General features: G+C 46.1%; 1 protein-coding gene across 2 annotated transcripts in view; it reads left to right on the top strand.

Moving 5' to 3' along the window:
- ADCY9 (adenylate cyclase 9) overlaps positions 1-11,395 on the top strand; it is an 83,838-nt gene extending 72,443 nt beyond the window's left edge. For both annotated transcript variants that reach the window (XM_059484221.1, XM_059484220.1), the window contains 3 exons: positions 696-844; positions 3,679-3,720; positions 9,274-11,395. In XM_059484221.1, the coding sequence (XP_059340204.1) occupies positions 696-844; positions 3,679-3,720; positions 9,274-10,462 (1,380 nt within the window). In that variant the 3' untranslated portion in view covers positions 10,463-11,395. The remainder of the gene's footprint in view (positions 1-695; positions 845-3,678; positions 3,721-9,273) is intronic.
- Positions 11,396-12,199: the final 804 nt, after the last annotated feature.

Below are 12,199 nucleotides of genomic sequence, written 5' to 3'. Positions count from 1 at the left end.
GCTCTGGGCAGTGCATGTGCATTTCCTTTCATTTATCCAGGCAAACTGTGGACAGGTAAAGGGGTTTTGAGATGAGGAATTTGGAACCTCATATCAATCAAACCTTAATCAAAATGTGAGCTTGTCCTTTGGCAGTGACTGCAGCTGCCATTTGTCACTGAGGCAGATCCTTCCTTCCCTGGACTCAGCTGTTACAGGGCACTGTGGGAACTGCTCTGAGGAGTTTCTAAAAGCAGGCAGGTGGGTGAAGTTGCACTCTGCATTTCCAATGCAATAGAATTTCAATATTCAGTTCAAAGCAGGCAGGATCTAACCCCAGCACTGGAGGGGAGTTTACCATGAATTTTCATCTTTTTTTTTTTTTTTTCCCTTTGTTTGAATGAGAAGAGGCTCTGAGCTTTGACCAAGGTAAGCTGGAGGATCTGGAAATTACTGAAATAACTTGGTGTGTGATAAAACCTCCATCCAGGGAAAACAGTGACAAAGCTCCAGTGCTGAAGGTTTTGTTGCTGCTGGAAGGGAAGATGTCCAGTGACAAAGTTCCAGTGCTAAAGGTTTTCTTGCTGCTGGAAGGGAAGATCTCCATCTCCACGTGGGCTCACCCCCTGTGCCCATCACCCAGCATGAATTCTCCATGGTGGCTGTGTGGCAGGGCCCTGGGCAGCTGCTAACCCCCCTCTCTCTCTCTGTTGCAGTACACCATGTTCATGTGTTGTGCCATTCTCATCACCATTGTGCAGTACTGTAACTTCTGCCAGCTCAGCTCCTGGATGAGATCCCTGCTGGCAACGGTGGTGGGAGCAGTGCTGCTCATCCTGCTCTACGTCTCCTTGTGTCCCTCCAGGTGAGCCTCACTCCAGGGAGCTCAGCTGGGCTCCTCCCAGGGAAACAAGGGGCTGGTGCACAGGATTTGCTGTCTGCCATGACTTTCTCCAGCATCTCAACCTAAATGATTTTATTTCTTCATTATTTATTTATTTTTTGAAGGATTTCAGGGGTGCCTCTTCTGTGTGACACTCTGTGCTTCCTGATGTGTTTCTAGGACACAGTTACAGACCCACAGAATTGCCTTTCACCATTAGTTTGAAAATCTGTTTTATTAAGGAATTTCCCAGGTATTTTGTGGTGCCAGAGAGCCTAACTGCTCCCTAACACCCCTCTGGATTTATTTTTGCTCTTAGGATCCACATATTCTTCTTCCACCTCCTTCCTCAATTCATTTTCCAATGTGGAAGGCAGGTCCTTAGGTTTAATGGGATCTAATAGCCAGTTCCATTCTCAGTTTCCTGCCTTTTCAGAGGACTCTGCAGAACTGTAACCAGAAGAATCAAGATAATGCAGTTTCTGTGCAATAACCTTAAATTTTTCCAGTTTTTCCCTGATAAATTATTTTCTGCAAGGAGAATTTGTTTGCACTATTCTCCTGCTGTTTTCTTGTCAAGAGGGTCCTTCCAGCCTTCTACTCCTATTGGCAAAATTTTATAATCAACTTGCACTTCTCAGTAGCTTAAGACCCCACCTTGGGATGGATTTAGGAAGGTCTTCTCCTCAATCATTCAGTTCCTCTCCATAAGAGACCTGCTGAAGGTGAAAAACATGAAAAAAACCCAAACAAACCAAAAAGGGGTTGCAGATATATGTTTTAGTGAGTATTTAGCTTTGATTGCCTCTTTATGTGTCTTCAGTGGTCTCTTTTAATCTTGATCAAATTTATATTTTAAAAAAAGGGAGAATAAAAGTCCCCTCTTACCCCTGTTCACATCTGTGGTGGCTGTAAGGGTTGGAGGGAGAAAGTCCTGGAAAAAATATCCTGGAGCTGGAGTCAATTGACAAATGATTTGTAAATCATAGTGACTACAGAAAAATCCCTTTCTTGTCTGTCTGCAGAGGACTTGGACAGGGAGGGCAGGGGAGATCTCTCCAGCTGCAGGGCAGGAAGGGAGTGTTTGGTTGTGAAGCCTCCCTGGTCTCCTCATGGGTTTGTCCCATGGGGTTCAGGATCCCCCATCTGTCCCCAGCCCTGAGTGATCCTCTCCCAGTCCCAAAGGTTTCTCCCTGTGGTTTTTCCTTTTTCCCTTTGTAGCACAGGTGCTTTCAGTGGCTCAGCTTCACTGAGAGCCATGGAATCACAGAACCCTTGAGTTTGGAAAAACCCTCTGAGGCCATCAAATCCAGCTGTGCCCCAGCACTGCCAAGGCCACACTGCCCCATGTCCCCAAGTGCCACATCCACAGGACTTCTAAATCCCCCAGGGGTGGGTACTCCTGGATTTGCCATGGCTTTTATTTAAGACATTTTCCCCTGCTATCCATCCAAACCTCCCCTGGCACAACCTGAGGCTGTTTCCTCTTGAGGTGTCCCTTGTTCCCTGGGAGCAGAGCCCAACCCCCTGGCTCCAAACTCAACCCAGGCTTGGTTTTGCAGGGGAATTGGCAGAGAGCAGACCCTCAGTGCCATTTCTTGGTTCCCTGCTTGCTCCTCCCTGATTCCCCAGCAGTTCCTGGGGCTCCTGGGGCTCCTGGCAGAGCCTGGTGAAGGGGCCATGGATACTCTCCTGGACAAGCTCTGGGTTGAGACTTTGTGCAGAGAGAAAGACCCAGGACTGGGCATTTTCCCTGCATTTCAGCTTTATTAATGGCTCTTCCAAAGGTGGGAGGTGGATACCTTGCTGTTGTGTCAGGTCACAGCATCAGCTCTTGCTGAGTGCTAAAGGGGCTCTGTGAATGATAAGAAACCTCATTCTCTTAATAATTCTCTTATTTCCACCTGTGGTGTGAATAGCAGTGACCATTAATGGGCAAGGTTCAGAAATCATGGAATATGTTGTTATTTCATCCCTCAAAAATAAATATTTCAAGTAATAGAGCAGTTGAACTGCAGGTCTGAAAGGTAATTGATAGAATTAATCCTGAACAAGAGTCACACAGGTTTAGTCAGTGAAACCCATTGCTTCAGGTTGTTAATAATCATCTTTTTGTTTGTCTCTTACCATGATTCTGATAATATTTTTGTCATGGTGGCAGCTGCAGCCCTGTCTGCACTTTTTTTCCTTTTCCAGTTATAACTAATCCTCAGAGTTTGATACTCTCTTGCTACTTGGTTGCAGTATAGAAATTGTAATTCAAATAAATAAGCAAAGTGTTTGAATTACTTATTTTCTCTAATGGCATCTTAAAAATAGGTTCTGTGTTAGGGTTTTGGGGATTTGGGAGGTCTTTTGGTTTTGGATGGTTTGGTTTGTTTCTTTGTTTGCTTTGTTGTTTTTTGTTTGGGGTTTTTTGGTTTTGGTTTTTGTTTGGAGATGTTGGGGTTTGTTCTCTTTGTGTTTTATTTTTAAAATATTTGTGCTGTGTTCTCACATAAGATGGAGGCATAATGGAGTCTTAGAGCTCTGGGATTGCTTTTCCCTATTTCCAGGTAAGATGGGATTGTTTAACAATTACTTGTTCCAGGCATGACAGAGTTCCAGTTTCCCTTTTCAGGGATTTGCAACTCTGGCTGGTTCTCTCTCCCAAGCAGAAAAGTCATGTTCAGACAAAGTTTGTGTGCAGTTATCAGGTCTGCAGTGCAGTTCTTGGTCTGTGCAATAGGGAAATGGAAAATTCTGTCTGGAATGCTGCAGGATGTTTGTTTATTGCTTTAGCTTTCCCTCTGAAATCAGTGCTTTTCTCATTTCAGCTCCATGGAAGCTCCTCATCTAGATTTGGCACAGAACTTTAGGTAAGCTTTCTATAAAATTACCATCTTTATATTTAGGGATAAAAACATTTTCAGTGAATTACAGGGAGCAAAACTTTACATCCACAGTAATAACTTGGGAATTCAACAAATTGGTTCAGCAAGTTGTGTTTAAGCTTCTCCTGTAATTTCCTTTACAGATTACTTGGCTATGACCAAAACTCATCAGGGCTGGTGCTTCACTCACAGAGTTGTGTAATGATATTTTCTCCTTAAATTGGATTTCTAGGAAATAGAACTGTGGAGGAACTATTTAAAACAGCATCTGTTTTTCCAGTAGCAGCAGTTTTTAGAGCATTATGTGTCCACCACGAGCTGTTTCTTTGATTTCCTTGGCTGATTTGCACCATTCAGAAGCAGTGGGAGTTGGATGCTCTCACAGCTGGGCAGGTGAGAATTCCCTGGGGCAGAGGAAAAGCTGTGGAATAGCTGGATGTGCAGCCAGCTGCCTTCCCAGGCTGGGATGTGACACTCTGGGCCTGGCTGTCACCTTCCCAGGCAGGGCAGGGAGTCATAAAACTGAGAGCAAAGGCAATTTACCCTGGAGCCTTTCAAAGCAAACAAAAATCCCTTCCTGGGTAATTAATGGCCCCTTAAAATAAGAGTGTTAAAGATTCACTCTGGTGATTTCAGTGTTGAGTTTCTCATGGGTTTATTGCAAGTTTTTGCAATACCATTTAAGTGTTTTACTGGCCCTTGGTATTAGACAAGTCTGGGTTTGCTCATTGCAGATTTGGGGCAATATTTGGGCCTTGCTGGGTTTGACTGAACTGTGACTTTGGTAAAAGGGGTTTCAGGAGCATGCTGCTTGTCCTGGGAGGATGTGTTAAAACAAAATTCCTTTCTAATAACTCTCATCTCCACAAATGCTGTGGTAGTTCAGAAAACACATGGGGTTTGGTACAGAGGGATGAGAACAGGGTTGCTTTGGGTATTTCTTCACCAAGGACTCAGATCTTACTGCAGTGTTGGAGTTTGGGGGGGCTCTGGCTTTTCTTGCATGGATTTTCCTTTTTCCTGGTTTTGATTAATGAAAGTTCTTTTTTGTAACAGAATTCCAGTTCATTGAATCCAGAATGGAAAATTAAAACCAAAATAATAGAGGAGGCTTTTTTTTTTTTTTTCTTTTTGGTAAACATCAGTGTGCTGATCACTCCAGTAGTGTCTCAGGATCAGCCTAAGTTTGGATCCTTATTTTTTGTTTGTGAAGCTTTTGTGCTCCTCAGAATTCCAAATCTCTTCCCCAGCAGGCTCCTGGGCAGCTGCTGATCACTGATCAATAATTCATCCTGCCTTAAACCTTTGACAGCTGGGTCTTCCCCTCAGTGACAGAAATCTGTGAAAACATCAGCTGTCAAGCATTGTTTTCCTGCAGATATTTTTCTTCCATAAATATGTAACTTCTGAGTGATGACAGGGGAAGGTGAGAGTTTCTGACCAGACCATGAGGTGTCTGTGGTGAGCAGCTGTGGAGTGAAGCTTTCCCTCCTTTGTAAGGCTTGGCTGGTGATCTGAAGGCCAAGTAAGGCAGTGTCACCTGTTAAACATTCCTAAACTTCATTTTTCACTTTTTATTAGGATGTTGTCTGTGCTCCTTGAGCTGAGGAAGAGACCCATGTGCTAATTCTGCTCAGCACTGCCCTTAGTCCAGCTCCCCTGCCTGACCCTGCCCAAACCTGGACATTAACAAACACTGGGAGTTAAAAGAGAGAGCTGGGAGTTAATCCTATTCTGTTTCTGCCATTAAGGAGAATTTGGCTTCTTTCTTCAGGGTTCTTATGCTGTATATTATTGAATATCACATTTTTGAGTATTTCCCCTTTTTTCTGGTAATGGACTAACAGAAGGTGAAACTCTCTTAGCCTAACAAAATTTTTTGCTGTACCTTTCTGCCAGAATTACATAAATCAGGTTCCTTGCTTACCCCACTCAGCACTGAAGTTTTCTCATGTTTTAGGAGGGCTAGACAAGGTTGTGTGTTGTCTGTAATGGGGTTGTTCCCTTTCCTTGATCAAGAATTGAGATAATATTAATGTTGCCTGGGAAGGGAGACAGTAGCAATGGTAATGAAGCCTTAGCACAGAGTTCACCTCTGGACTGTCTGTAAATAAAAATGTGGAGTTTCCCTTGTTTTCCAGGCAGCCCAAAGGATACAGCCATGAACTTTGAAGGAAACATTTCTCATTTTCATTCTTTCCTCACCTCAGAGCCGCTGGGATGAGCCACTTTCCAAGGGGAAGCAGGAATTGGTCACTTGAGTGGAGTCTGCACTCACCTGAGTGCAGGGAAGGGTTTGTAGGCACCCACTGCAGGATTTTCATGGACAGCAGCACTTTGATCCCCTTTTCCACACCTTTCCTCCCATGCATTCTTCTCAGATTTAGCAGGGAGAGCTCCTCTTTCAATATAGCAAGATACCAAATCCAAACAGGGGTTACTGCTCAGAAGCAAACTGGCTTTCCAGAAAGTTCTGTAAGTGGGAAGCCATTATCTTGATGATTTGTGATCAAGCCAAAGGAGATTCTGTCTCTGGAGTCTCACTTGTTCCATGTTCACAGCCTGGATGGAGGTGCCAAGTTAATAGTGAGGGGGCTGTGCCAGGCAGCATTTCACCAGTTTGAGTTAAAGAGACACTGTCAGCTCAAGATCTCAATTGGAATGATTTTTAAAATCAGTTTTCTGCTGCAGCACCTCATAAAAAGGAGAATTGGGAAAGATTGGGATGGGGGGTTGATTTTTTCTGTTGGAGGTGTGGGACAGTTTTTCTTCTTTTCATTCCAGAGTGACTCCAGGTCATGGCTGCTGCCTGGGGAGGTGATTTAGGTGATTTCCAGCCCTTTAGGTCCTGTACCCTGGTCACTGCAACATCCCAGGCTGGAATTCCACATGAGGGTGATGCAGTTTCTCTCTCCTTCAGGCTGGAATCAGAGCTTTCCATCCTGATGCACAATGGGATAAAATCTCCTGCTCTGGAGGAGGGATCCCACCCCATTCCCCATTCGTGGAAGGAGGTCAGGGCACAGTGAGTCCCTCCCTGCCCATGCCCATCTCAGGGCTGGAGCCCACGAGGTCAGGGCACGCTGAGCAGCTCATGGGGAGCTCCAGGAATGGGAGTGGGAGCAGCAGCTCCTTCCCCAAAGGCAGATCCTGCCTCCCACTGCTCCTCGCAGAACTTTGGGTGCTCACCTCATTCACTGCAGAGGAGTTGAAGTGCTTTGAGAGTGTTTTGTACAGCAACCTGTAAATAAAAAGCCCTTAATGGCTTAAATAAATCCCTGTGGCAGGAATGTCTGATGTTAGAGGGGATTATCTGGATCAAACTCTCAGAGCAGTAACAGAGTCAGTAACAGATCTCTGCCCACAAGGTGTGTGAAAAAATGAACTCAGATTCAAAGAATCTGAATTGTGCTCCTGAATCCAGATTCCTTCCTCACTTTCCCCCACCTCTTCTTATTTTCCAAGATATTTTCTCTGACCCACATAATTTTGTTTTATTGGCCCATCAAGCTGGGAGGGCATTTTGTCACCTCCAAAATAACAGGGATTGTATTTCAGGAATTGTTCCCTGCTAGTCATTAATTATGGAATAATTTAGGCTGGAAAAGACCTCCAAGATCAGGGAATCATAGAATAAAAGGGTCCAACAAAGATCATTGAGCCCAACTATTAACCCAGCCAAGGCCACCACTAAACCTTGTCTTTGTCTTTGTCTCTGACTTGTCTTTCAAGGGAGGAAATAAACAGGTTCAGACCAGAGGTTCTGTTGAGAATCAGGGAGGAGGGAGTGTCTTGGTACAGCAATTACAGGAACCTGATGGTGGGGCTCTGTTTGAGTTGGGACATCTCCTCCTTTCATGGTCCCCTTGTGAAGAGGAATAAATGAATACACCTTCACTTCTCCTGGGAGAAGTGTATTTATGGTAGAAAACAAAAGAACAAATTTTCAATGTGATCTGTCCTGTCTTTCATCTGAAATTCAGCCTGCACTCTCTTGTAAATATTTCACTCACCAGAAACTTTTTTCCCCATAGGATTTCTGTAAAAAAGGGAACAGATACAAAGACTATGGCACAGAGAAATGTTTTTGGATATGGGGCACGTTCATCTGTCTCACAGCTGTGCTGTGGTTTTGTTTCATCACACTTTCCTGTCAATCAAGTATTTGAGAATGAAACTCAGAAAAAAAAAACTGTGCCTGTAATAAAGTTCAGTTCTGAAATATATCCAGAGTGGAAGCCTGTCCCCCATGGACATGAAGCAACAAAATGAACTCAGGAATGTTTTCATATGTTACAGTAACAAATTCAGCCTTCTCTTCTTGAGCTGTTGCTCCAGTTGTGCTGAGTTTTAATCCCCTCCTGCCTTCCCAGAGAAGTGCAGGCAGGTGCTGAGTGTGGATTCCTGTCTGGCTCTCCAGGAGCAAGGTTGATGTGATGCTCTCCCTTTTCAAACCTTCTCTTAACTCAAAGAACTTCAGCGCATGTCTGCTCATATCAGATCTCAAGCTTTGGCATAATTTTATCCCAAAAATGCAGTTGGATCCCTGCAGAAATGACTGCATGCCAAGCTATCTGCCTTCAGCCTTCGCTTCTGGGAGTGCATAGGTGGGGCCTGCTCAGATTCAATTTGTGCCTTTGCATCTCTGCAGAAAGTTGAGATTGGAGAGTGCAGATGTCTCCTCGTTCAGGGTGGTTTGGCACTGGCAGAGGCTCCATCAGCACCTCATAATCTGCACAGGCAGGCACTGAACTGTCGAAAGGATCTGAAATATTGCTCCCAATCCATGGCAGACAGGAATTCTTGATTATTTTTTGTAATCTTGGCACTTGGAGAAACTTTCTGTCTCCGCCATGAAAAGCTGAAGTGGTTTTATCACAGAAAAGCACAGCCATGTTCCCCACTTCCATGCAGCTCATAGAACCCCAGACTGGGCTGGGTCAGAAGGACCTTAAAGCTCATGAAGTTCCAGCCCCCTGCCATGGGGTTCTCCACAATGTGTCTTTTACAGGGTTATCTTCTCCCAAACCCTTCTTGTGTAGCATGAAAGGCACATGGCAGAGGTTCCTGGTCCTTGGTGAGGACACAAGGGAAAGGCACAGGAGTGTAAAGCAGCTGGTTCTGAATATTGGAGGTAATAAAAAATACAAAACCAGGTAAATTCCAGGAAACTCACAGGCACCCCCACATACAGACATTCAGTGCACTCAGATACCTAAACACACACACAGGTACAAATTTATATACAGTGTCTTTAGATATATATTTAGATATAATAGTAAATGTTTCCTTGCTGAAGTCCTTAAAACAGGATTGGCCTGTGCCACTGAACATGATGATAAAGAAATCTTTGTGGGTTTATGGAAGTACTTGGTGAGTTTAAAAATTAAATTAATTCTTTGGCATTTCCTTAACAGCAGATGAAGTTCTCAATGGATATTTTATAATTTAGCATTTCTAATCCAGCATTTCTAGCTGTGGGGCAGGGATGGCCATGCCCTAAGTTAAAACACGCCTGTGTGCTCTCCCCCTGTGCAGCTCCAGGAAGAGCCCGTGCAACAGCTCGGCTCCGAGCGAGGCGCGGCGGCCGGCGGAGCTCATCGGCCAGGAGGTGGTTCTGGTGTCCTTCCTGCTGCTCCTGCTCGTCTGGTTCCTGAACCGCGAGTTCGAGGTCAGTTACCGCCTGCACTACCACGGCGACGTGGAGGCCGACCTGCACCGCACCAAGATCCAGAGCATGAGGGATCAGGCTGACTGGCTGCTGAGGAACATCATCCCCTACCACGTGGCCGAGCAGCTGAAGGTGTCCCAGAGCTATTCCAAAAACCACGACAGCGGCGGGGTGATCTTTGCCAGCATCGTGAACTTCAGCGAGTTCTACGAGGAGAACTACGAGGGAGGCAAGGAGTGCTACCGGGTCCTGAACGAGCTCATCGGGGACTTCGACGAGCTGCTGAGCCAACCCCACTACAGCAGCATCGAGAAGATCAAAACCATCGGGGCCACCTACATGGCGGCGTCGGGGCTGAACACGTCGCAGTGCCAGGACAGCAGCCATCCCCACGGGCACCTGCAGACCCTTTTTGAATTTGCCAAAGAAATGATGCGGGTGGTGGATGACTTCAACAACAACATGCTGTGGTTTAACTTCAAACTGCGCATCGGCTTCAACCACGGCCCCCTCACGGCCGGGGTCATCGGCACCACCAAGCTGCTCTACGACATCTGGGGGGACACTGTGAACATCGCCAGCAGGATGGACACCACCGGCGTCGAGTGCCGCATCCAGGTGAGTGAGGAGAGCTACCGCATCCTCAGCAAGATGGGGTATGACTTTGACTACAGGGGGACGGTCAATGTGAAGGGGAAGGGGCAGATGAAGACCTACCTTTACCCCAAGTGCATGGACAACGGCATCGTGCCCCACCACCAGTTGTCCATATCTCCAGACATTCGGGTTCAAGTGGATGGCAGCATTGGGCGGTCTCCCACGGATGAGATTGCCAACCTGGTGCCTTCTGTACAGAATTCTGATAAGATAGCCCATGGCACAGATAGCTCAGAAGCCAAGGACATCCTTCCTTCCGCCAAGAAGCTCCAGAAGGACGTGGCCAAGGCAGAGGAGAGGTGCAGGTTTGGCAAAGCCGTGGAAAAGGATGACTGTGAGGAGATGGGGACTGAGGAGGTCAATGAACTGACAAAGCTAAATATCTCTAAGAGTGTATGATGAACTGTCAGAGTTGCATGAAGTGCTCTGTCCATAGAAACACACAGACTTTTGCAATTGGCAGTTTTCTTTTCCAAGAGAGACCTTCTCCACACCTGGGTTGTACGTTTGTGTTCATTTCGGCACCTGGGGCTGTGTGGATCATGGCTCTTCAGGGCTTGTTTTCATCCATCTCTCTCCTCCATGCCCCAAACCACATCCCAAGCTCCCCAGCTCCCTGTGCAACCATCTTACAGCTGAGTAGAGGATATTAAGTGCCTTCAGATATACTCCATTGGACTCCCTGTCAAGGTACAGAGGCCCCAAGTGAAATCATAGCTTTGGGTATTTATCTAATTTTAAAGAAAAGAAAAGCTGTGGTTATATCATTTTTATTGTCGTTTCTCACAAAACACTTTTTTTGGCTAACGCAACTCCTTGGGTTTTTTATATCTCTCGGAACAATGTTTTACTGTTATCAGACCTTTTGTATGTAACACACAGACATGTGCATGTATCTGCCATATGAGACTGCTATAAAGTGCCAGTAATGCACCACAAGAATGTCTGGGCGAGGGGTGGCACCCTTTGGGCCGGGCTGGAGGGGAGTTGTGCCGTGGCTCAGCCTTTAGTCAGGGCAGGAGGAGCAGCTGCTGCCCTTCTGTTCTCCTTTCCCCATGCTTCTGCAGCCTCCATGTGCCATCGTGTGCTTTGGATACACTTCTTTTCCATATAGCCAATGAGTTACTGATCCTGGGAATGGAAGGAGGGTTGGGACAGTGCCAGCTCTGGGGACAGATGTCCAGAAGCAGGAGAAACCACGGGAGTGCTGCAGTTCAGGGCTCCCTGCTCCGTGTGCAGCTCAGTGGGTGAAGGTAGGTGACATCGGTGTCTCTGAGCTGATTGGAGAGAGACAAAGAGAGAAGCAAAATAAATGTTTTGGGAATGCCTTTATTTATTTATTTATTTATTTTATTCCTGTTTGGTTTCTTGGGGTTTTGTTAATTTCATTTGGGACTTTCGTGGAAGGGACTGGGAGAGATAAATCATTCATGGGTTTAATGGGAATGATGAGACAGAGTTTGAGCCTCTTTGAACTACCAACCACTGTGAGGATGTTATCTTTGGCAATATTTGGTTCCAAGCTGGAGACACTTTGGAAGCCACCAAACACAGTTGAGTATCCCAGCTTCCCTCTGGACTGAACCAATGGTGCTGCACAATATTTTCAGGATTTTACACACACACACACACACACACACCCACACACACACAGAAACACACACACACACACACACACCTCTGTGCTTTTGCAGCAGGGAGGAAATTAGAATGCTCTCTTCCTGCTGCTGCAAGCAGGAATAGGGAACAGTCCTTGTAGTGAGCTGAGAAGCACAAACATTTCCCAGCCCTGCAGAGAGTCTGTGCAGGTCCCTGGGAGCAGAGCCTGCAGGAGCCCAGGAGCTGCTTGCACAGAGGGAGATCTGGGCCTGGGGGCTTGGGCTGTGCCAGTCTGTGCCCTCTGCATTCTTCCACCACCTCCCTCTCTGGCATTTGGTGCCCTGCTGGGGATCATATTGACCATTGAACTGTTCTAGTTCAGCCAACTCCCTCTGATTTCACCAAATCAAGTGAAAGGATTTTTATTCCCAAAACAAGTTGGTCAGCCAGGGAAGAGCTGGGGAAAGGTGGTGCTGCACTGGCTGCTGATGGAATGGGGGCTCTTTCCATCTGAACTCGAGTCAGAGTGTATTGATT

Source organism: Ammospiza nelsoni, chromosome 17, assembly GCF_027579445.1.
Source record: "Ammospiza nelsoni isolate bAmmNel1 chromosome 17, bAmmNel1.pri, whole genome shotgun sequence".
Lineage (NCBI taxonomy): Eukaryota > Metazoa > Chordata > Aves > Passeriformes > Passerellidae > Ammospiza > Ammospiza nelsoni.
This window is presented reverse-complemented; position numbering and strand designations above follow the sequence as displayed.